The 26,545-nt window shown below is 40.1% G+C and overlaps 1 protein-coding gene across 5 annotated transcripts in view; it reads right to left on the bottom strand.

The window, feature by feature from the left end:
* Positions 1-333: 333 nt before the first annotated feature.
* Positions 334-26,545, bottom strand: part of LOC133530604 (lysine-specific demethylase phf2-like) — a 42,144-nt gene continuing 15,932 nt past the window's right edge. Inside the window, exons 10-24 of one of the 5 annotated variants that reach the window (XM_061868586.1) lie at positions 24,652-24,771; positions 23,759-23,881; positions 22,678-22,879; positions 21,286-21,436; positions 19,910-20,130; positions 19,095-19,228; positions 18,410-18,511; positions 16,572-16,740; positions 15,068-15,179; positions 14,380-14,490; positions 10,652-10,761; positions 9,710-9,815; positions 8,340-8,496; positions 8,047-8,122; positions 334-4,497 (exon numbers count right to left, since the gene is read on the bottom strand). In XM_061868586.1, the coding sequence (XP_061724570.1) occupies positions 4,418-4,497; positions 8,047-8,122; positions 8,340-8,496; positions 9,710-9,815; positions 10,652-10,761; positions 14,380-14,490; positions 15,068-15,179; positions 16,572-16,740; positions 18,410-18,511; positions 19,095-19,228; positions 19,910-20,130; positions 21,286-21,436; positions 22,678-22,879; positions 23,759-23,881; positions 24,652-24,771 (1,974 nt within the window). In that variant the 3' untranslated portion in view covers positions 334-4,417. The remainder of the gene's footprint in view (positions 4,498-8,046; positions 8,123-8,339; positions 8,497-9,709; positions 9,816-10,651; positions 10,762-14,379; positions 14,491-15,067; positions 15,180-16,571; positions 16,741-18,409; positions 18,512-19,094; positions 19,229-19,909; positions 20,131-21,285; positions 21,437-22,677; positions 22,880-23,758; positions 23,882-24,651; positions 24,772-26,545) is intronic. The other 4 variants (XM_061868588.1, XM_061868589.1, XM_061868587.1 and 1 more) reach the window with 4 other exon arrangements.

The raw sequence follows: 26,545 nt of genomic DNA, 5'->3' as shown, positions 1-26,545 counted from the left end.
GAGCCGTCAGATGAGGCGTAAATGTGATGTTTATTGTTCCGATGTAGCCCACAAGATGGCAGAGCCTACTATGCACAAGAAAACACGTGACGTGTAAATGTGCATGTTTATGGTTCCGCTTCAGGCCACAAGATGGCAGACCCTCCAACGCGCACGGTCCCTATAAATATCGCGGTAACCGAAGACAATAAAAGGTTAACCCTTTGAACGCCTATCGTGCGCGGCGCGCCGTCGTGAACCTTGTCGCAATGCTCGAAGGTTGATATTCGGCTGTCGCACGCGTCAGTTGACGTCCTTGGCGGTTAGGGTTAAATGGTAAAATAAAAACTTCAATAAGTATTATTGACTTTATTACGATCTACATTTTTTATAAATTTTATCTTTTTTTTTAATTTATTCGTAATTTAGTCTATTTACATACAGTGATTCCAAGGTGGGATTGGTGTGAAAATATAATGTCTTTTGAATGAATGATGTTTTAATGAACTATATAATATTTAAATATTTTAAGGCTCCAAAAATCTGATATAAGGTCAATGTGGGGAAAATAGGCATATTACATATACATTACGATACAAGTGCGAAAAATAGGGAATTCACAACGAGTGGCGATAAATTAAACGATCGAAGGGAGTCTTTTAAATCGACACGAGTTGCGAATTGCCTATTCGCACATGTATCGTATAGCCCTTTAAAAGGACTAATTACGTAATGTGCAAATTATCGCACTAGTGCTATAAAGTAGCACCATATATACTGTAAAATGTAAGAAGACGGCCGGACACGGAGACGGGAGCAACAATTCTCGTATTTATATTTGTTGCTCAGACAGCCAGAAAGCAGGAGCTTCACTCCTGCTCCACCGACCTTCGGTAAGTGAAGTATGTGTACAGTCGGCATCAGATATATCGGAGCGGCCAGTGTTCACAAATATCTGAACACGCACTCTAATGTCATGGCAATGTTCAGATATTTGTGAGCACCTAGGCCGCTTCGATATATTTGATGGCGACTGTACATACGCAAGAGTTAAAAGCGCCGAGCTTTTAGAAGATCATTCCAAGACCTTAGCCACATTGACCTTATCAACATCCAATTATATATTACATTAAAACTCTTAAAATTGATGCATGTGGATTTTAAAGGCGAAAATGACATAAGCTGTCAACCTTAAATATACAATTCTTAGCCTGACAGATTTGATCCAATTCAAGTAACTAGAGTCAGTCTAAGATACCCATACAATCGAAGTTATGCCGAGTCCACATCTATTCCAATAGCATTCCAATCCAGTGATCGAATCCAGCACTGGAATTAAATTGGAATACAGATGTAGTGCATAATTATTATATATATCGTTGTCTAAGACCCACAACACAAGCCTTATTGAGCTTTCTGTGGGACTTAGTCAATTTGTGTAATAATGTCATATAATACTTATTTTATTTATCGTATTTTCACGGAAACGTACGAACGTGTCTCGCTATTTCAGTCAGTCTCAGTACAAAAAGTACTGAGGTTGACTGAAGTAGCATGAGAAATACGAAGGTTTGCGAGAAAATACGATGGAAATCAATTATGCACTACATCTGTAATGTCAACCGGCCCTGGAATACGAGTATACTTATTCCAGTGAGCATTCCAGTCCAGTGACTGGATTAACGGTCTGCTTTTTGATTCCAGCTTACCCAATCCAGTGCTACTGGAATAGTGTAGACAGCCACTCCAGTGCAGGAATTGTTGTTTCCGGTGACAGTTTCCGTAAATTCACTGGATGATGAAAATTACTGGAATTTATGTAATCGATATGATCCAGTCCAGTGCTGGCTTCGATCACTGGATTGGAATGCTACAGGAAGAAATGTTTTTTTTTTTTAAGAAGGCGTCGAGCAAGTTAAATGGAATAGTTGCTTTTGTTTTGTTTCGTTCAATTTTCAATAATATATTTCAAAAGTGCGAGTAGTCGCCACTGTGTAAATCTGTCAGACTAAAATAACAATTTATAATTTAGACTTAACACATTTATAAGTAGAAAAGCGAATTACAAAACGAATCAGATCTAATTATAATAGAAAAAATATTTCCTAGAATTCGTATAAAATGTCCATGTTTATTTATGTCAATTTAATATTTTTTAATTTTTTAAGTCAGTATGTTTATTAATTTTTTTGTTGTAATGGCAAAGTGCTTCATTTTGACCAAAACGTAAAAATGATTGTTTTGAATGATGTCTGATATACATATTAATAACAGGTAATTAAAGAATAAGATATAATTATATTAGTTTATAATGAACATAATTTTATAATCATACCACAGCGAAATATACCTACATAAAGGCCTCGAAGTCATTAGGCCGTCCGCTAGCAGGCGCGGGTGCACGGAGCGGGCGAGCGCTCGCGGGTGCACGGAGCGGGCGAGCGCTCGCGGGTGCCATTTTAAAATCCGTCGCAGTAAATTTAATGCCACTTTCTACACACGATTAATTTTAGAACGCCATTTGACTTTGATCCTTATTCTTTAACTGGTAAATGTTAAATTCGTTAATTATCAAAAAGTGGCGCCATCTAATAGATCAAAGGCCAAAAGTATGGTGGCATCGCTTCGAGCGATGGCGCCACAACCTTTGGCCTATGCCACTTTTTGATATTTAACAAATTCAACACATATCAGTGATAGAATAAACCAAAGTTATATAGCGTTCTAAAGGTTTTAATCATGTGTCGAAAGATGGCAGTAAATTTACTGTGGCTACAAAGTTTTCTTTAGCAATCCACCTCTATCTCAAATTCTCTTCGGTGCAACCGCGCCACCTAACGGACGCCCTTATAGATGTTCAAAACAAAAATTGCGAAGACAACATCTAAAGTCCACACATTAATACTATTCCGGAACAACCAATAATAACAGAAACACATCAATAAGTATTAAAGTCAAAAATATCCTTAAAAGTATAACTTTGATAGTGTGGTATCACATAGACAGACAGACACCCACACACCCACAACAAATATTGGTCCGTGCTACATACTTTATATATAAAATATACACCTACTTGTCCGTCTTGTGGTATATTGCACAAATATATTTTGACCCGAATGACGATCCTGAATTCTAGTTTATTAGCATCCTCCTAAGGCCCAAGGACCTACCTATAGTACTTCTTCAGTTCGATGAAATTGAAATCATATTCAATTGGAACAGAGTCGCGTTTGCATTGGTTCGTTCAATTTTCAAACAACGCAAAATCAACTCTATTTCCTACAGATTCTGGTTCTGAACTCGAGTTCAAATTTCAGTTGTATGGCTGGGTTTTCGGAGGATATACTTTATATAAAATCAATTGTCAATGTTGTTAAAAAAGAATATTATGTCCTGCATAAGCTATATACGAAAAGTTTATTACGTATAATAAATAAAACAGCCCTTTTCGACATGAATACATTGAAATTCGTCGACAGAATTTAACTCTAATATTTATTATGTTTTTTTGCATTGTCCCGGCCAGACTTATTTTTAAATTAAGTAATTTCACTAAAAATGTAAAAAAAATGTACGTACACGTACGTATAAAACGTATGCCACCAATAACATTGCCCACATGTTTCTACTTTGCCCACTCAAACTTAATAAAAATACAGTATTAACATGCATGTGTGGTCAACAAGATAAAACATTCTACATTAAATTATAGTCATTCCTTAACCGTGTACTATTGCACTTTAATGGGCAAAGCTGACACCTAAATAACTTGGTACAAAAAAATGTGTATTAGATGAATCTAAGCTAAATTTGCACGAGAAAATGAAAACACACACACATACAAAGTGGGCGTGTATTTATAAACGTAATATTTTTAAAGTAAGGACGCTAAGGACGAAGAATTTGGTACATTGACTCACCTGTTCCCATCTCTTATCGCACACGCATCACATATTGCTGTTCCGCTCGCACAGTGGTACTGACCGCCCGGCTTCATAGGCGTGACAGCAATATCATTACGCGCGTGCGATATTTTTTATACCACGTCGGTGGCAAACAAGCATACGGCCCGCCTGATGGTAAGCAGTCACCGTAGCCTATGAACGCCTGCAACTCCAGAGGTGTTACATGCGCGTTGCCGACCCTCCGACATGTCGAGATAGGAACAGGTGGGTCAATGTACGAAATTATTTGTGTTTAGCGTCCTTGCTTTAGTAATTTGACCATTATAGTGGCACTTTCACAGTTCCACACTCTGTTACTGCCAAGTCAGTGATTGGTTTGACTCTATCATAGGTTCTAGACATTGGCAAAATAGACACAAAAAAACACTAAAAAAGTACGAAAACAAGTAAGTTTGGCATGAAAAGAAAACCGGTGTAATATATTTGTGCATCATACCGATCGCCGACGTAGCTGTGGCTAGAGCTATAAGCTAATATATCATTTTGTGTATCTTGAGGATCTTGCCTAGGCGCTGTTTGGCCGTCTTCATACCCTTTTTCAGTCTTGAATCTATAAAAAACAAATATAATCACTAATGGCTCATTTTCATCGATCGTTAACTCCGTCGATATAAAGCGTGCGAGGACTCCCCGCAGGCGATATAACGACTAGTGAAAGTCATAAGTCGATAGTTCGGTCGATATACAGCATGCGGATGACTCCCCGCAGGCGGTAAGGTAGTATGACGACTAGTGAAAGTCATAAGTCGATAGTTAGGTCGATATACAGCAGGCGGGAGACTCCCCGCAGGCGGTAAGGTGGTATGACGACTAGTGAAAGTCATAAGTCGATAGTTAGGTCGATATACAGCAGGCGGGAGACTCCCCGCAGGCGGTAAGGCGATATAACGACTAGTGAAAGTCATAAGTCGATAGTTCGGTCGATATACAGCGTGCGGGTGACTCCCCGCAGGCGGTAAGGTGGTATGACGACTAGTGAAAGTCATAAGTCGATAGTTCGGTCGATATACAGCGTGCGGGTGACTCCCCGCAGGCGGTAAGGTGGTAAGACGACTAGTGAAAGTCATAAGTCGATAGTTCGGTCGATATACAGCGTGCGGGTGACTCCCCGCAGGCGGTAAGGTGGTAAGACGACTAGTGAAAGTCATAAGTCGATAGTTCGGTCGATATACAGCGTGCGGGTGACTCCCCGCAGGCGGTAAGGTGGTATGACGACTAGTGAAAGTCATAAGTCGATAGTTCGGTCGATATACAGCATGCAGATGACTCCCCGCAGGCGGTAAGGTGGTAAGACGACTAGTGAAAGTCATAAGTCGATAGTTCGGTCGATATACAGCGTGCGGGTGACTCCCCGCAGGCGGTAAGGTGGTAAGACGACTAGTGAAAGTCATAAGTCGATAGTTCGGTCGATATACAGCGTGCGGGTGACTCCCCGCAGGCGGTAAGGTGGTATGACGACTAGTGAAAGTCATAAGTCGATAGTTCGGTCGATATACAGCGTGCGGGTGACTCCCCGCAGGCGGTAAGGTGGTAAGACGACTAGTGAAAGTCATAAGTCGATAGTTCGGTCGATATACAGCGTGCGGGTGACTCCCCGCAGGCGGTAAGGTGGTAAGACGACTAGTGAAAGTCATAAGTCGATAGTTCGGTCGATATACAGCGTGCGGGTGACTCCCCGCAGGCGGTAAGGTGGTATGACGACTAGTGAAAGTCATAAGTCGATAGTTCGGTCGATATACAGCGTGCGGGTGACTCCCCGCAGGCGGTAAGGTGGTAAGACGACTAGTGAAAGTCATAAGTCGATAGTTCGGTCGATATACAGCGTGCGGGTGACTCCCCGCAGGCGGTAAGGTGGTAAGACGACTAGTGAAAGTCATAAGTCGATAGTTCGGTCGATATACAGCGTGCGGGTGACTCCCCGCAGGCGGTAAGGTGGTAAGACGACTAGTGAAAGTCATAAGTCGATAGTTCGGTCGATATACAGCGTGCGGGTGACTCCCCGCAGGCGGTAAGGTGGTATGACGACTAGTGAAAGTCATAAGTCGATAGTTCGGTCGATATACAGCATGCAGATGACTCCCCGCAGGCGGTAAGGTGGTAAGACGACTAGTGAAAGTCATAAGTCGATAGTTCGGTCGATATACAGCGTGCGGGTGACTCCCCGCAGGCGGTAAGGTGGTAAGACGACTAGTGAAAGTCATAAGTCGATAGTTCGGTCGATATACAGCGTGCGGGTGACTCCCCGCAGGCGGTAAGGTGGTATGACGACTAGTGAAAGTCATAAGTCGATAGTTCGGTCGATATACAGCGTGCGGGTGACTCCCCGCAGGCGGTAAGGTGGTAAGACGACTAGTGAAAGTCATAAGTCGATAGTTCGGTCGATATACAGCGTGCGGGTGACTCCCCGCAGGCGGTAAGGTGGTAAGACGACTAGTGAAAGTCATAAGTCGATAGTTCGGTCGATATACAGCGTGCGGGTGACTCCCCGCAGGCGGTAAGGTGGTAAGACGACTAGTGAAAGTCATAAGTCGATAGTTCGGTCGATATACAGCGTGCGGGTGACTCCCCGCAGGCGGTAAGGTGGTATGACGACTAGTGAAAGTCATAAGTCGATAGTTCGGTCGATATACAGCATGCAGATGACTCCCCGCAGGCGGTAAGGTGGTAAGACGACTAGTGAAAGTCATAAGTCGATAGTTCGGTCGATATACAGCGTGCGGGTGACTCCCCGCAGGCGGTAAGGTGGTAAGACGACTAGTGAAAGTCATAAGTCGATAGTTCGGTCGATATACAGCGTGCGGGTGACTCCCCGCAGGCGGTAAGGTGGTATGACGACTAGTGAAACTCAATAATTCGGTCCATATACAGCATGCGGGTGACTCCCTATTCATCATCATATCAGCCCTTTATTGCCCACTGCTGAGCATAGGCATCTCTTCCAGTACGCCACTTATCCCGGTCCTGAGCTAATCTCATCCAGAAGTGACCTGCAATCTTCCGAATGTCGTCCACCCACCGAGCCCACGGACGCCAGGACTTTCATCCGAAAGCGGCCACCATTCCGTTAACATTTTAGTCCACCTGTCACTCTCCCTAGCAACAACCATTGCTTTACCCAAACTTTTCACCATTTCCTTTCTTATAGACATATACAACTACCACATATCACAGCCAGAGCCTTCCGGTTGATTTGAAGAGACGACCATTACTGATCAAATCCGGATCACAACTATGTCCGTCGCCGTGTGTGGCGAAGTCGCGGATCAGATCTGAGACGTGACCGGCGGACAAATCTGTGCGTGTATGGTCAGTCAAGCGTCCGTTGACTTCTTTGGTTAATAGTGAATACCTTCTTTCGCTGGATAGCTTGAATTGGTAATAACTCTAAGCACGAAGAATTTTGTACATTGACCCGCAGTTACAGTTGTGTGCAGTACATAAGAAAATGTAAAATAAGGGAAAACTATAACTTTAGATCAATAATATTGTATCTTTTTATATAATTATTCTGCATTACATGATATTGTTTCAAAATTAACTGTAAGCTTTACTTAAATGATATCGGAAGTAAAAAAATATATATCATGAAAATCGGCTGTTATTAAGTCGCGGAAATTCCTATACAAACATAAAACCCTACGAAAAAAAATACAATTGTGTACTATAATTGTAATTTAGAATCTTTCCTATTATTTCCAATCAAAGCTTTACATCTAAACCCAAATCATCCAGAAAAAAAAAACTTTTCTATAAGACGATCTTCATCGCAGAGTGTACTGCTATTATATTTGCACACAACTATATGTACATTTTTTTTTTTATTTATTTATTGCACATAAACAAGTTTATAGAAAACAGACGAAACAAAGTAAAAAAAATGTAGGATGGCGAACTTATCCTTAAAAGGATTCCAGCTAACCTTGGAGAAAATGCAACAGGAACAAAGGATAATGCTGTCCGGCCCATGACATCGACGGTTAATGTGACTGCGAGCGGGACAGCAATATAATTATTAGCGTGCGATAGAGATAGAAACAAGCGGATCAATGTACGAAATTCTTCGTGATTGGCGTCTTTACTTTATCTATAATATACTTACTCTTGTTATTTGGCGTATTGTGTACTGGCGGCGGGGGCCGCCTACTTTTTGTGGCGAGCACTGCTCTCTTCGCGTTCTGAAAAAGAATGGTTAATATAAATCTCAACTCACGTCGGGAATTTCATGTTTTTTAGACCGCGGGTCAGGCGCTAATTCCTCGTAAAGTGGTTAAAGGCGATGTGTAATGAACTCTTCTGAACGTCAGCTGCCGCTCTGTTGGTGGGTTGAGGTACTCTCACCGGCCCGCGCAGGCGCGGCACCAGGCGCCCACGTGAGACAGCAACACAGGGTACCTGCTCCCTCCTGGGCGGCGCGGGGGCGGGCGCGGGCTGGTGCGCGGCGGCGTGCAGCGCGGCGCGCACACACTCGCGCCGCACGCCCGCGCGCGCCGGCCCGCGCAGGCGCGGCACCAGTCTCCCGAGGCGTGCACGTGGCGACCACGACTCGTCCCTGCCAAAACAATACCACATTATTGCCGAGGCGGGGGAATGGAGGTAACTGCTGGCGGAGTGTTCAATTTAAACAGACGAACTTGGGAGTCCGTTTAATGTAATACGAAGCCAACGGTCGATCCCATATCACCTAATTTTTTTTCTTTCAAATTTTCATGCCAGGGTTTTTTACAATGTATTCCTTTAATTTAAATTTCGGACTGTGACAAATAAAGAAAGTAGTATGCGACATTGTTATCACGTAGTTGTTATTTTATATTATTTCTTAGGAAAAGAAGAGTAACAAAATAGGTTTCGAAATATTACTTGGTTATGGCCATCATATGACAGCAGAACCGGTTCAATAGGCGTTCCACGCATACATAGATTGGTTTTTTAAGGGGAGTTTTCGTTTTGCAGCATCTAAATGCTGGAATGACCTACCTCCTCCCTTAAAAAAAACTAAATCTAAGTATATGATGAAGTGATATGAGAAAAAACTATGCAAATCTATTGTTTATATATGAGAATACAACAAGAGGATAATAATTTCCGTTTTCGCTGTGTATTTACTTCACAATCACGTAAAGAAATTTTCATAAAGTCTTCATTTTACGACGATCGGCCATTTTCGGCAACTTTCGGTTGGTTTCGGTGGTCGCTACACATCTACAAAGTTTAAGTAATCCAAATTATGTTCTATGCTGTTTTTAAATTAAAATTCGTTTATTTCGAGTAACATAATGACTCATACATATTAATTTGGAACACTAGACTTAAACATTATACTACAAATTTTATCCATGTTTTTTTACTCGAAGTAAAATTAAATATCAAAAGTGATTTCAACCTTAGTCTATGACCAAACAGCCTGTAATTTTTTTTGACATAAATTCAAGTAACTTTAAGTATGTTTGTCATTAAATGAAAGTAACCTAAAGTATGGTGTTGGCGCAAGATGTTGGGGATTTCTTGGACGGCGCGCCGGACTAATGCGTCAAAACTGACGGAATTAAAAATCCTGTCCCGGTTATCATTCATTTGTCTCTAGCGGATCCTTAGTTACTTTGGACACGTAGCCGGACGGAAGCCGGAAAACTTCGAAAAACGCATTATGTTTGGCATGGTGGAAGGAGGACGAGGTAGAGGACATCCACCAACCCAATGAGTGGACATAGTAAAGGCCTGCCAGGAATCTACACAGGCCCCTATTATTAGGATGGCGTACTTACTTATCTCCCTTAGACCTAGAATCGACCCTGTTCCTGGAGTTCCGCCGCCGCCGCGAAGACGACCAGTCCTCGTCCTCGTCAGAGCTCATCTCTAATGATGGGTACACTGCAACCGAAAGACTCATTAGGTTAAAACATTGAAACTACCTACTAAAGAAAACATTGATATAGCCCTTGGATTGGTAGGCCGTGGTCGTCGACTCCCGACCGATTATGTCATTTAAATTTCAAATACCTGGGCGACCGAGCTTTGCTCGGTTATAACTATTTATTGTAATATGGTGGTCTATATGTGATAATCTTAACTACATTTTTTTACTAAATTAAACTTGTCTAAAACAATAAAAATTAATAAATTATATATAAACTTGAACATATAAAAAAAAAAGTTAGTCACTGGGCGAGATTCGAACCCGTAACACTCGTTTAGCAGTCCGCGTCTTAACCCGCTGGACCAGACGGACAGTGGCCGGCAATACGAAATTAGCGACCATATTCTGCGTTGAAAGAAAAACGCGTGAAAACTCGAAAACACGCGTTTTCCCAAACATAAGACTCTAGATCGATTGTATACCCCCAAAAACCCCCATATACCAAATTTCAGCGAAATCGTTAGAGCCGTTTCCGAGATCACAGAAATATATATACATATATATATATATATACAAGAATTGCTCGTTTAAAGGTATAAGATTTGATTAATTTAAATAAAAATTTGATTAACTCGCTACGCTCGTGAATATTTATTTATTTATTTATTGTTCGGAGAACCAACAGCTATAAATTGTACAATAGTTATATATATTGTACATGTTTAAATGAGGCTTCACTATCGTGAAACACATCCGAAGTGGAGGGGCTTTATTGGTAAACTTGATACAGGCGATGGCGTGTGAGCCAGTAGGTGTTCCGACCACTTCGCAAGCAGAGTAAGCCACTTACCATATTCTTCGTCTCGATGCACCTCTTTGATGACATCTTCGTCGTCCAGGGGATCTTCAACGCGCGGCGCGGGCTTGCGGACTCGCTTGTTGCCGCGCGCGCTCGCGCTGCTGACAATCAACGTTTTTTGAAGTGAAAACTTTTGAAGTGTAAACTTCTTTAGCGGCGCTGTGCACTTTTTGTGATGGGCGAAAAATGTTAAACTCGCGACAGGTCACGTGACCGACAGATTCGTCAGATTAAAAATTCGTAGGACGGACACGCTCCATGATGGTTCTAGTAATGATGATGGTGTAAGAGTCGTTGAAATTATGGATGGAAGTTGATTTTTCTGAGTGATAAACTTTTTAATGTAATATAAATTGTCATGTTTGTGTATGATAGCGCAATAAATGAATATTGTATTTTACCACATAAATGATAGTACTTTTATACTGATAATTAGAGCAATTCGTGCAAAATTATTCCCTAACCATTCCAAAATATTAAAAATGCACAACGTTAATATTCAAGTTTTCACTTCTACCGGCACTCCCGGAGTGCAACCCGTTGTTTTTTTTTTTATTTACAGTACATATGGTGCTACTTTCCCACACGCGTGCAGGAATGAGAACTTTCCGTACATGTGTCGAAACTATAAAAAACCACATGTACTGTACAACATTGTACGATACACGTGCGAAAAGGTAATTCGCAACACGTGTCGATTTAAAACACTCCCTTCGGTCGTCTTTTAATTTATCACCACATTTACCTCCACCTTACAGAAAACCGCAGCCAAATAACACTAGACCCTACTCGTAGTGTTGTGTTCCTGCCGGTGGGTAAGGTTGTTAGAGCTCAACGAGGGGGGGGGGGGGGGGGGGATGTTAGGGTCGGCAACGCGCATGTAACTATTCTGGAGTTGCAGGTGCACATAGACTACGGAGACTGCTTACCATCAGGCGGACCGTATGCTTATTTGACACCGACGTACTCGTAGACAAGAATTATAATACGAAATAGATATGCTCAAAAAGACAGATCATTTTTTAGGGTTCCGTAGCCAAATGGCAAAAAACGGAACCCTTATAGATTCGTCATGTCCGTCTGTCTGTCCGATTATGTCACAGCCACTTTTTTTTGTAAGTCTTACTAACTGCCACTGTTCTAGAAAGTTACATATTTACTCGCATCTGTTCACCAAAATGACTTTTTTAAAGGATATCTTTTTAATATTATAATCAATAACCTTTAATTTCAAGTTGCCTCAAATACATTTATTTTTTATTTTTCGCAAAATAATTTAGCACGCGTCTGGCAAGGTTAAAGACCCGACCAAATGTTCTGGGCGTTAGATTTTATTACTCTTTAGATATTCTATTTTGACTTATAATAAATTACTGGTTGCCTCAAGAACATTCTTTGGGCAAATCAAATTTAAAAATATAAAAATTTATCTCCGCTACTCTGCAACTAGACCTGCAATTTTTTTTAAAAACATAGTTCTAATTTTTTTTTTAATAAATATATAAATATTACATAAATTGACTAATTCCCACGGTAAGCTCAATAAGGCTTGTGTTGCGGGTACTTAGCCAACGATATATATAATATATACATATTTAAAAAATCTTAAATACATAGAAAACATCCATGACTCATCAACTATCGCGCGTTTATGTCTTTTGTACTACATTTTTGTCAACTGAGATACTTACCAATTTTCATTATTTTTTTATAGTAAAAAAAAGTATTATTTTAGATGACTCGCAAAAAAAATATTGTATACAATAGTGATATAATCAAGCTTTTCAGTCTCGTACCTTATTTAGGCAACTCAGCAAGCTTCGTCGTTCAGCTCTCTATTATATCACGTATGTATGTTAGTTTACCTTTCTATTATATCACGTACCTATGTATGTTAGTTGACCTTTCTATTATATCACGTACCTATGTATGTTAGTTGACCTATCTATTATATCACGTACCTATGTATGTTAGTTGACCTATCTATTATATCACGTACCTATGTATGTTAGTTGACCTATCTATTATATCACGTACCTATGTATGTTAGTTTACCTTTCTATTATATCACGTACCTATGTATGTTAGTTGACCTATCTATTATATCACGTACCTATGTATGTTAGTTGACCTATCTATTATATCACGTACCTATGTATGTTAGTTGACCTATCTATTATATCACGTACCTATGTATGTTAGTTTACCTTTCTATTATATCACGTACCTATGTATGTTAGTTGACCTTTCTATTATATCACGTACCTATGTATGTTAGTTTACCTTTCTATTATATCACGTACCTATGTATGTTAGTTGACCTATCTATTATATCACGTACCTATGTATGTTAGTTGACCTATCTATTATATCACGTACCTATGTATGTTAGTTGACCTATCTATTATATCACGTACCTATGTATGTTAGTTGACCTTTCTATTATATCACGTACCTATGTATGTTAGTTGACCTATCTATTATATCACGTACCTATGTATGTTAGATGACCTATCTATTATATCACGTACCTATGTATGTTAGTTGACCTATCTATTATATCACGTACCTATGTATGTTAGTTGACCTTTCTATTATATCACGTACCTATGTATGTTAGTTGACCTATCTATTATATCACGTAGGTACCTATGTATGTTAGTTGACCTATCTATTATATCACGTACCTATGTATGTTAGTTGACCTTTCTATTATATCACGTACCTATGTATGTTAGTTGACCTATCTATTATATCACGTACCTATGTATGTTAGTTGACCTATCTATTATATCACGTACCTATGTATGTTAGTTGACCTATCTATTATATCACGTACCTATGTATGTTAGTTGACCTATCTATTATATCACGTACCTATGTATGTTAGTTGACCTATCTATTATATCACGTACCTATGTATGTTAGTTGACCTATCTATTCTATCACGTACCTATGTATGTTAGTTGACCTATCTATTATATCACGTACCTATGTATGTTAGTTGACCTATCTATTATATCACGTACCTATGTATGTTAGTTGACCTATCTATTATATCACGTACCTATGTATGTTAGTTGACCTATCTATTATATCACGTACCTATGTATGTTAGTTTACCTTTCTATTATATCACGTACCTATGTATGTTAGTTGACCTATCTATTATATCACGTACCTATGTATGTTAGTTGACCTATCTATTATATCACGTACCTATGTATGTTAGTTGACCTATCTATTATATCACGTACCTATGTATGTTAGTTGACCTATCTATTATATCACGTACCTATGTATGTTAGTTGACCTATCTATTATATCACGTACCTATGTATGTTAGTTGACCTATCTATTATATCACGTACCTATGTATGTTAGTTGACCTTTCTATTATATCACGTACCTATGTATGTTAGTTGACCTATCTATTATATCACGTACCTATGTATGTTAGTTGACCTATCTATTATATCACGTACCTATGTATGTTAGTTTACCTTTCTATTATATCACGTACCTATGTATGTTAGTTGACCTTTCTATTATATCACGTATGTATGTTAGTTGACCTTTCTATTATATCACGTACCTATGTATTTTAGTTTACCTTTCTATTATATCACGTACCTATGTATGTTAGTTGACCTATCTATTATATCACGTATCTATGAATGATAGTTTACCTTTATATTATATCACGTATGTTAGTTTACCTTTCCGTGGGCGCCTCGGGCTCGTCGCTGGCCAGCCCGAACGTCCGGGGCGGAGCTTCGTACCGCTCGCTTATACTCAACATCCCCTCCACCGCCACCGCCGCGTCTTCCCTGTAACACATTTTTTTTTAAATAACACTGTAACTAGATTGATATAAAAAAATTAAAATGTCAACTGACGGTACTATTAATAGACAAGGACCCCATGATGGATATTATTAACGTATATAATGTTATGAGATCACATATTTCTTATTGTTTTATATATATATAATGACCTTAGTTATAAGTAATGTAATGTCTTAGGCTAGTCCTGTATTGTTACATTTTGTGTTTTTTTTTTAATATAAATAAATAAAACATAAAAAAATGAGTTTAGGTAAATTTCGCCAAAGAAAATTTTCTTTGCTTGATTTTTTTGGTTTTATGCATGTATGTACATAAGTGTTTTTTGACACTTTTTTACATTTGTCAATGCGGATAGTATCTGGGAGTCCGAGCAAAGTAAGATGGCGCCACTTTTAGATATTTAACAAATTTAAGACATATCAGTGAAATAATAAGAATCAAAGTCAAATGGCTTTCTAAAAGTTTTAATCATGTGTTGAAAGATGGCTGTATTTACTGTGGCTACAAAGTTTTCTTTGACAATCCACCTCTATTTCAAATTGTCTTTGGTAAAACTTACGTAGTGTGATCGGGAGGGTCCTCCTCCGCCAGCACGGAGGCCTGGATGAGGGACTCGATGCCGTTGGCGGGCCGGGGAGGCGCCACGGCAGGCGCGCGATATGAGTTGGATTCTGAAAATAAATAGTACATTATTGAGTATTTTAAAAGTAAAACACATTTATGCTACTTAGTTTGTATGAATACGTGACATAATTAAAGAAAAAAGTTATAACTTTCTGGGCACACCTGCATGAAATAAGATCTTTTTCGAGCAAGTGTGATGGATGAAAAAGCAGTTTTCAATTGGCTACTTGACTGTTTTTTGTAAATAATGTCAATCGATCTTGATTTTCCAGAGGATCAAATGTCTATATAGGACTGATGGCATTTAAGCAACACAAAGATCAGAAATGAGAGTTAAAGTCTGACGCTCGCACTCGACGATTGAAACGTCTCTAACAAAATGATAAGGTGATGTGACGTCACATCATATAAGTCTGTTCTAAATGTATGGAAGATCAAGGAAATTGCCATTTCGACCCTGAAATATTGCGTTTATGTGTATAGTTGTCATACAATTTATTTTTCAATAAAATGTAAGGAATCGAATGGTACCATTTTCTTTTCTATTTTTTAAAAGACAAAAAGAAATTTTTTTTCGAGATTTCGGAGCCTTGTATTTTTTTATAATCACAATATATTTTTTTAAATTCCACTTTGTTATAATGGATGGCTCATTTTCTAACCATTTAACTAAATTTTGTTATAATATTTTTCCTACTCCTCTACTGTTATCTCATTTATGCATTCATTATCACGAATATAAGAACATACATAAAAGGTTTCCAGAAAAGTCTATATTGTCTATTCCTCATAACAGCTCTTGTGCTTTTAATCGCTATAACGTTACTGCGATTAATGGCTACCAACCTAACAAAACCAAAACGAATACAGTTTTAAAGTAAGTGCATTGCTGCCAACTTACAAAATATTCATTTGGTTGCAAAGTAAAAATAATTACTTCATAAGTCAGAAACACGCATGTGACACCCGTAATATAGCAACACCCATAGACTACGAAGACCGCTTAGCGTTGCTTGTTAGTCTCCGTAGGCTACGGTGGCCAAAATTGAGAAAAAACTGTCCAAAAATTTAATTTAGCAAGTAGCAAGTACCAGGGCCTCATGAGTTACGAGGTGTCGCCGACCGGCCGGCCGGGGCGGGCCGGGCGCGTAACAAGGTATGCTCGCGCGTCTTGGCTATATACTTTTGCTTTGTTTACCTAAATTAAGATTTATTTTTGTTGACTCGTAGGAAAAATATTGTATGCAACGTTGTATAAGTAGGTCAAAAAATGCTCGTGGCGTATTCCTTTACAATGTTCGCCTACGCCTTCGGCTCCGGCTCACATTGTAAATCACGCCACTCGCCTTTTTTGACCCTTCTTATACAACTGTTGCATAAAATATTATAACATGTGTCAAGTACCCAATTCAAAATAGAGACAGATACAGTAAGCTTACGTTGGCTGTACGGTTTGGGGCGCTGCCTGCGGCGGCGCGGCGCGGGCGCGTCGTCGAGGAACAGGTCGCCGTCCTCGTAGTCGTACGTGGCCGACACGCGGCGCCGCGCCGGCCGCTCCGAGCGCCGCACGGGCGCCGGCGCCGCCGGCTTCTGCTCTTCTATCACCTGCTGACAAATAAATAAATACACGAATAGACTAACAAGGAAGGGTACCCAACTGTCCGACTCCGATTTGATTCATTTTGATATATGATATAGAGTAGTCTAAAATAACGGACACGTATTTTTTTTAGCTGCCCAAACTCAACCTGTTAGGAGAAAATGGCCTTCAAAGTACTAAAAAGTTACTAAATCTTCTAACTCCTATAGAACGTGATGCTCAAGCAACTTGCTAGTTAATGGCTTGTTTGAGTATATGTTTGAGAGCAGAAAAAAATAATGTACACGTGTTTTGTTATATCTGCCTAAACTCAGTTTTCCTAAAAAAACCACCCATCTTTATGTGTAAATTTAGCGATAAGATATTATAAAACTTCGAATGTCGATTTATTTAGGTTGAATTTTTGTTAGATGATTATTAATGGTAACTGTGCACAGCATGCAGTCACAGTCCATGAATGAAAAATTGTACGCCTTACGGCACAGCACAACATAGTGATACGATGATGATGTATATGGGACCTGTACAATTGTATACATACCTATGTTGGACAAATAAATGCTTTTGACTTTTGTTGTGGGTACTTAGACAATGATATATATCATTACTTAAATACTTACCCCCTTATTCATAAACGTCTACTAAAGTTAACAAGCCGCTAATAATCGTTTGTCCCTTTCCATCATGCCAATACGACGGAAATGGACAAACGATTATTAGCGGCTTGTTAACTTCAGTAGAAGTTTATGAATAAGGGGGATAGAAAACACCCATAACTCAGGAACAAATGTCCGTGCTCATCACACGAGTAAATGCCCTTACTAGGATTTGATCCCGAGACCATCGGCTTCATAGGCATCGGCATTACCCACTAGGCCAGACAGGTCGTTAAACACTTAAATAAACTCTTTTCTTAGCTCTAGACCTATGGTTTCAATTCATCTAAATTAATATATAGCTAAAAACGATATACCACGAGAAAAGCTGAAAGACAATGTACCTTACGGCTCAATTCGAAGAATGAGATACGATAACGATAAGTTCTGGTTTAGATAAGTTCTCATTTAGATAACGTTTGAATGTCGTATAATTGACAGAAGCAGCTCGATTCGGGCAACCAATGTCACTTTGACGTTAGAAATATCGTAAATACTCGTAGATCTTATTGGGATCGACAAGTAACCAGGGACCCGTTCACTCCTTCCCAGAAAAAAAAGCCTTTAAATGCCTTTTAAAAAGCCTTTATAAGTGTATCGAATAGCCCCAATGATTTGCTTTCCCTTTGAATAGATAACCCGTTCATTTTACTTAGCTGTAGAAACGGGTTTCCCTGTCAGAATTACCGCTAGAAATGACCTAATTCAAGAATGTATGACACCTGTGCTGTCAACGCGCTAGCTAACTGGGTCCTTCACTTTAAACATAAATTAGCAATATTGATTCTATTTTTATGAAGAGAAAGTTAAAAATGGCATAAGCGTTATAATGGATAGCCCTTCAAGAGGTTAGCGCTTAGGAACGGCTATCAGTTATTCGGAAAGAGAAGTAGCTTACCCGTATTATGAAGTGCTTCAAAAGCCAAATGAAAGGGTTTTAGAGAGCTTTGGTAAGCAACGCCTTACGAAAAACCCTTTCCAAACCCCTCGAAGGGGATACCGGTTCCTGCAAGTAACTTACATAGTTGTTGGTGGGGTACTGCTGCGCTATGGCCGCGTCGTACGAGGGCAGCGCGTGGTACCCGTTCATATCGGGTACCATGGGCGCGTAGGTCGCCGCCTGCTGTCAATTTATATTTCATTCAATTAAATTTACTATACATATTTCAATATTAAGATCCTGAGACCCTTTCTCAATCTATTTTAAACTTTTATAGAGTGATTATCTCTTATTCCAAATTCATAATCATAACAACTGCTTCTGGGTCTCAGAAAGATATGTCGAATTCTGAAACCGTTGCGGTTGTTTGATAAAAAATAATACAAATATTAAAATAAAAACTGATAAAATTTGAAACATTTTGATTTTTGTACATTTAGCACATTATTTTATTTAGAAATGTAACATTAAATAAAATAAAAACTATTATATTAAAAACAAACCCTAAAACAAACGCTATATCCCAAAAAATATTGAAAAAGAGATGATACACTTCAAACTGCTGAATCAAACATACTCGATATATATCAAACTCGCTTTCACATACAATTGAAATCGCTCAATCTCTGTCCGTTGGAGAACTATGATGCCACAGATAGACAGACATTGGCAAATATTTTTATTTTTATTATTTTTTAATTATGCCCAACCAAAAAAGACAATCATTCGACGAGAGGTATATACATCTTATTTGGTTTATGGTTACCTGTACTGTCTGCATCGGAGCTTCGAGTCGAGAATAAGCCGCAGTAGGGTACCCGTATTCAGGCTGGTACGAGCCTGGTTTAGCCGCCTCTGAGTATTGGTAGTCTTGTTGAATGTCCTCTGCGGAATACATACCTGTGAACAATGATTCAGTTCAGTCATTTTGAACTTTATCTATTTACGATAGGGTTCAAATGTATCTATATAATCCTTGTATCCTCATGGCTGAAGGAGGTGACGAATCTGGACACTCTTAACCAGTGTCCTTTAAGCCGCTTTATATTGGGCCCAGTGTATGCTAGTTAGTAATGTGGCTTTTGTCTATGACGTTATTCTGTCCGCCCAACGCCGTACAACCAGCACCTACTTTTTTTTAGAGACAAATAGAGTCGGGGGCCTATTTGTGTATCGTTTTATACAAACTAACATGCGAGATTCGTCAAAATTGAATGCAGTTGACATTTCATTTCGAACAAAAAGGCATCTCGACTAATATAAGAATAGAGGTCACATAGAATTACTTTTTTTTTCAGACATGTTCGAAATTTAAATATCAGTACCAAATCGATATTGATTTAGTAATGAAGCAATAACAATATCTTCACAGATAAGATGTTTTTTGTAACAAAGCAGTTTATCATAATGTTAGACATTATTTACGGATTATGAAGGCATCATAGAAGGTTTATGATGTGTGTGTAGATAAAAAAAAATTTCACAATTATAAGAAATAGGACCTTTTAAAAATTTGTATAGAATTTGTTGTGTGTTTTACTTATAATAATCATAATAAAAACTTTTGGTGGTATAACTCACCAGGCCCATAACTGATATCCTGGTCCCTCATGTTGGCCTGCAGGTTCTCGTTGGTGAAGAGGATCTGCTCCTCCTGGTAGCCGAGGTCCTTCTTGGAGATGGTCCACTGGTGTATGGGCTTGAGGGCGGGGCGGTCGGGCCGCACGAGGTGCGACTTGAGGATGGAGTGGTCGGGCAGGCCGTAGGGCGGCGGCGGCGGCGAGCCGAGGGGCGGGGACGCGCTGATACATGGAAATATATTACTCTTCTACAATTTATATAAAAACAGCGTGAGTGTCGTGGAACACTCGGTTGGAAAGAAGTTAAAAAAAGTTAATATACGGGTTGTATATTTAGTCACCTGCAAAAATTTACGGGCTGAATATATAGGTCACACTAAGCAAATTTTACTATGGGACCAACCCTGAAATCGCAAAAAAAAATTACTCCCCCATAAAAAATGTCAAAGACATACAGCCAAAGTGTATGAAACTGACAATCTTTTTTTCGCGATTTCGGTGTTGTTAATTATTGCATGTGACTAAATAAACACCCTGCATACTGCTTTTCACATCGCAAAGGAAAAAATCATTTTCATGTTCATTAGCCGGGTCCACACAGAGCGAGCATACACGCGAGGCAATGTCCTCACGCACAAACCGGCCGAGGCACGTCTACACTGGCCGGTTTTTTGCGTGAGGAAATTGCCTCGTACGTACGTGCTCGCTCGCTCGCTCTGTGTGGACCCGGCTAATGAACACTCGGTGGGAACGAAGTTAAGATAGGGTCGTGCCGGAAACTTCCTACACTTTTTTTTCGCCAAGTCAGTACCGTGCGATAAGGAACTTCGTTCCAAAATAAATAAATAAAATGCAACGCAATTAGGTGGGTCCACACAGACCGAGCGAGCGAGCACGTACGTGCGAGGCAATTTCCTCACGCACAAACCGGCCAGTGTAGACGTGCCTCGGCCGGTTTGTGCGTGAGGAAATTGCCTCACGCATATGCTCGATCGATTCACCCATTTAAAAGCTACAGTGCCACAGACAGTCATACACACATGGCGGTCAAACTTGTAACAACCCTCGTTTTGGGGATTAGAAATTAAGGGTCAATTTGACCCTTATCTCCTCTAGAGTTACAGGCGTACATAGGCTACGGAAACCGGGCCGTATGCTTGTTTGCCACTGACGTGCAAACGTTTGACGTGCCCCTCCCCCGCTAAAATCGGCAGACTGTACAGAAATTTACAGACAAGGCATCTCCAGTTGTTAAATACTCCAAGTTATCTGGATTTCAAAAATCACAATCAACAGATATTCGATCTTTGTCATTGAATATTGAGTACTTTACAAGTTCTCTTTGATAATAATGACAATTTAATTTCGAATTCATACCTGATCTTCATTATTTTCTTATCTTGTCTATCGTAGGCGGGGTCGTGGTATAGTGGTTCTTCATAATGTTGGAAGGTGTATTTCTCTGGCAGGTGCTCCTTGCTCTCCACGATGTACTTTGTTTCCTGGAGGCCGTTGGCATATTTTATACCTGTGGAATAAAAGCAGTATTATTTTCAAGTAAATATTAGAGAACATTAAACTAGAGTGGAGGTAGATCTACGTAACGTAGCTGACGTGAATCCGCTCAGGACCGAGCAAAATGGCGTGATCTTGTGTTGGTGACCAAGACTCATTTTGGGTCATCGCGCCAGCCAAATAAGTAAACTAGATGTGGTTTACTTGTTAGTAATTTAATGAGCGAAACCCTACAGGCCCTGCAGTATTTCTTTGCTGATTTTCTCAATAGCGTTTAACTATTTCGGAATTGTGAGATTATTTCGATTATTACAGGTCGAAGAGGTACAATTTTAACTAGGTAGTAATAAACCCCTAACGAGTTGTTGATGATCAAATATGTCGCCAATACATATTGTTTCATAATTCATACGAGTCTTCTTCTAAATTCTATTTTTAAGATATTTATCACGTATTTTCGGTTGAATTTTGCTCGGCATATTTGAACCGTTACGAAGCCTGGCAGGTCTTAGCCGCAACTCTGCCTTTGTTCAATCGAAATTTGATCCAAATTACCCAAATATATTAAAAACATCTGAGTCCTATTGAAGTATTAATCTTAATATTAAGGGGCCCACTAATTACCAGTTCGTCGGACGATATCGGCCTGTCAGTTATTCGCAAAAGCTGACAATTGCGAATAACTGACAGGCCGATATCGTCCGACGAACTGGTAATCGCCCCTTTATATAACAGGGACCGGCCCGCTATCCCTTTTGAGTTATGCATAAGGCTTAACTCACCATACCCTTGGCCCAACAAAACCCTTTCATTTTGCTTTTAAAGCCCTTATCCAAGCGCTAACCCATATGATTAAGCGGTATCCCAATACCCTTACAAAATGGTTAGTCTTATAAATGGGTACCCTTTATCGTATAAACGTGCTAATTTAACCCAATATTATTACTATTTTAACTCATTATTATTGTTCATTGAGCACACATTACTTCACATTTAAAGCAAGCTTCGCAAAAACAATAAGAGATTTTCTAAAAAGCGCTAATTTGTTGGGGTATCCCTTACCTTACCAAACAATAAAATTAGTCTTATTGTTTGGTAAGGTTTTTTGGTCAGGAATAGAAATCAAATCAAAATGAATGGGCTAGCAGTTCGAACTGGTAACTCTTTTTTTGGGTTAGCCGTCTTAAAGGGACGCCCATTGAAAAGCTTTAATAGAGGAAAGGGTTATCCGGCCCCTGTTATGATAATTCTTACCTTGCGGATACCTGTTGTCATACACGACTTCTTTATTCTCTATGTAAAACTTGTCCGCGTATATTTTTTCCTCCGCAAATTCGTCAGGCTGAGCCATATGCATGATCGGCTTGGGCAGCGTCAGTTTCAGTGATTTCTTTGGCGCCGGCTGCTTTTTGGCTATCGCTTTGTTAGGCGATGTATGGTTCTTGATTTTGAAGTCCTGGAAGAGTTATAAATTACAGGGTGTAAATTTTGTCACCTGCAATAATTTAGGGGGTAAATATATATGCCAAACTGAGCAACTTCTATTACTGGACCACCCCAAAATCGAGTACCCCGAAACCGAAATATTCAGTATGACCTATATATTCGTCCCGTGAATTATTGCGATTTACGCCTTGTATAAAACAAGGGAAAGGAAGTTTGGAACAGAGATAACTTCACACAAGTGCCAAGAGACGGGATCCACTCAACGACTTATTTTTTATATAATTCATTGATTGTTCTTGTTAAAGTAACCGGTTAGAAACAATTAAAACCGGTTTCTTCCTATTTCGGTGTCTATGTTTACGCGGCACACCACCGGGCCAAGTCGCTCGTCGAATAAACCGGTATATTAAGGTTACAATAAAGTTCTTAAAACCTTCGCGTTCTTACAAAAGTTCGGAGTAAAACCAAAATAAGCCGGTATTTTTACCGCTACATTTAAAACCGAGATTGAGTGAAAGGTTAACAAAGAGAGTGTATAAGGGAGAAGTAGAAGAGGGAGCTGGAAGGGGAAGTCCTCGGCGGACTTTCTCTGATCAAATCGGGGATATCCTGAAGAGAGGCCAGGTCAAGAGCACCCTAAACCGACGAGCGTGTATGAGGAATGTTATGAAAGTGAAGGAAGCGAAAGAGGTATGTCAGGATCGAAGCAAGTGGAAATCCGTGGTCTCTGCGTACCCCTCCAGGAAATAGGCGTGATTATATGTATGTACATTTAAAACCTATTCAGAGCCTTGCTTGGAGACTATAAGGTTGAATTTGGAGACGTCAAATGAATGCCCTATTTTCTATAATTGTACTTGTAATGTATACAATTAATGCTAGCCCTTACCTTATCTTTGTTTGCTGCGCTGGCAGATCGTTTCTCGAGAGTACGTAGTTCTTTGCATAGCTCTCTAACCAGCTGACCAGAATTGAGGCACTTGGGTACGTTGTCGCGCTTCGCAGAGTCGGTCTGCAAACAAATATATAATATATACAGATACAATTAGTTTTTAAGACAACACGTTTTCGTCAAAGTAAGCTGGTGGCCTAGCGGTAAGAGCGTGCGACTTGCAATCCGGCTGCCGGTTCAAACCCCGGCTCGTACCAATGAGTGTTTCGGAACTTATGTATGAAATATCATTTGAAATTTACCAGTCGCTTTTCGGTGAAAAAAAACGTGAGGAAACCGGATTGATTCCAACAGGGCCTAGTTTACCCTCTGGGTTGGAAGGTCAGATGGCAGTCGCTTTCGTAAAAATTAGTGCCTACGCCAAATCTTGGGATTAGTTGTCAAGCGGACCCCAGGCTCCCATGAGCCATGGCAAAATACCGGGACAACGCGAGGAAGAAGGAGAAGGAAGTTTTCATTTTTGGTACAAGCATTTATTATCTCTGACTTTCTTTCCTCAGGCAACTAATACTCATCGAGACAATTTTACGAGTAACAACCTCAAACACAATTAGGATGTGTTTTTTATCACAGAGTTCGAATGGCTACTCCTGTCTTCATCATCATATCAGCTCGATGGTACCATAATATTGCATTGTCATCAGACTTACACCTGTTTGCAAATTTTCAGCTTCATCGGAAACCGGGAAGTGGGTCAAATTTAACTTGCAAGATTTGATTACAGACAACGGGACAGGTGAAAGCTTGTGAAATGATAGTTCGATTCATTTTATCAGTAATTTTGACTGGTTCAACCGTTGTGGTGGAAGTAGGTGGTGGATGTGACTTACACTCTTCAGCGCATGCCACTCCTTGAGCGCGGTGGCGAGGATCCGGACCCCGCGCAGCAGCAGCGGCGGCAGCGGCGCCGGCGGCCGCGCGCCGACTTCATGAAGGGTGAAGTCTTCATCCTGACAACACAATTTTTCATTCATAAAAAGCGACAGAGGCCTGTTAACTTAAAATTAACTGCTAAGTTTTAATGCCACCGAACCGACCGGTCGCAAGCCGGTCGACTCCTCGCGGACGCGGACGGTTCCGCGTGGATTCCATCGCCTCTGTCATACATAATGTATAGGCACATTGAAAATGCGCTTCGACGGGGCCCGACTCCACCCGTCGGTGGGAATCATATAAATTCACACACTTGAGAATTTTGAAGTAATCGAAAATTGGAAGATAACCTTTAAATGGGAGTTCCTTTGCTACGCCCTACCCTAAGACAACCCATGAACGCTCTTTAAAAATGCGACAAAATGCTATGACGGTTATTAACACTTTAATCAAATGGTTTGAAGTTCATAAACTAACTAACTAGAACTATAAATATTATAGGACATTATTACACAAATTGACTAAGTCCCACAGTAAGCTCAATAAGGCTTGTGTTGAGGGTACTTAGACAACTTCTTCTTCCTCGCGTTGTCCCGGCATTTTGCCACGGCTCATGGGAGCCTGGGGTCCGCTTGACAACTAATCCCAAGATTTGGCGTAGGCACTAGTTTTTACGAAAGCGACTGCCATCTGACCTTCCAACCCAGAGGGTAAACTAGGCCTTGTTGGGATTAGTCCGGTTTCCTCACGATGTTTTCCTTCACCGAAAAGCGACTGGTAAATATCGAATGATATTTCGTACATAAGTTCCGAAAAACTCATTGGTACGAGCCGGGGTTTGAACCCGCGACCTCCGGATTGCAAGTCGCACGCTCTTACCGCTAGGCCACCAGCGCTTAAGGGTACTTAGACAACGATATATATAATATATAAATATTTATAAATACTTAAATACATAGAAAACACCCATGACTCAGGAACAAATATCCATGCTCATCACACGAATAAATGCCCTTACCAGGATTTGAACCCGGGACCATCGGCTTCGTAGGCAGGGTTACTACCCACTAGGCCAAACCGGTCGCCTAACTATACAAAGGATAATTAAAATCATCACTTAAAAATGCATTGAGAGTTGAAAAATGGTACTGAAATATTAAGGCTTGGGTAGCAACTTTTAAGCTTGTCTTCCTCACCCGACTTGGGGAAAATCCTGAGGAAAACCGTTACTAAAGTTCCCTTGAAAAATTCAAATCTGACAAAAACACAATTACGTCTCAGAACCTCAAGCAAGTGCTAACAATTATTTCCACCCGCTATTAGGAAAACTTGTGCGCGCTGGGACCCCATGGACCTAGAGTTTCAGCGCTAAATAGTACAAAATGGTACTTTCTAGCAGTACCATTCTGTACCATTTAGGGCTTTCCACCGCTGCGCCCGCTTTTACATTAGTCCGTTGGAAATGAGACAGTGCCAACGTGTCTGATTCCATCCCAATAATATATTGATTATTTACAAGTCTTGCGCGCTGGTGGCCTAGCGGTAAGAGCGTGCGACTTGCAATCCGGAGTTCGCGGGTTCAAACCCCGGCTCGTAGGTACCGTTTTTCGGAACTTATTTACGAAATTGATATTTACCAGTCGCTTTTCGGTGAAGGAAAACATCGTTAGGAAACCGGACTAATCCCAACAAGGCCTAGTTTACCCTCTGGTTTGAAAGGTCAGATGGCAGTCGCTTTCGTAAAAAGAGCCTACGCCAAGTCTTGGGATTAGTTGTCAAACGGACCCCAGGCTTCCATAAGCCGTGGCAAAATGCCGGGACATCGCGAGAAAGACGATTTACGAAAATCTT

The sequence above is a fragment of the Cydia pomonella genome, chromosome 23 (genome assembly GCF_033807575.1).
Source record: "Cydia pomonella isolate Wapato2018A chromosome 23, ilCydPomo1, whole genome shotgun sequence".
Taxonomy (NCBI): Eukaryota; Metazoa; Arthropoda; class Insecta; order Lepidoptera; family Tortricidae; genus Cydia; species Cydia pomonella.
Note: the sequence above shows the minus strand (reverse complement) of the source record. Positions and strands in the feature narration are given on the sequence as shown.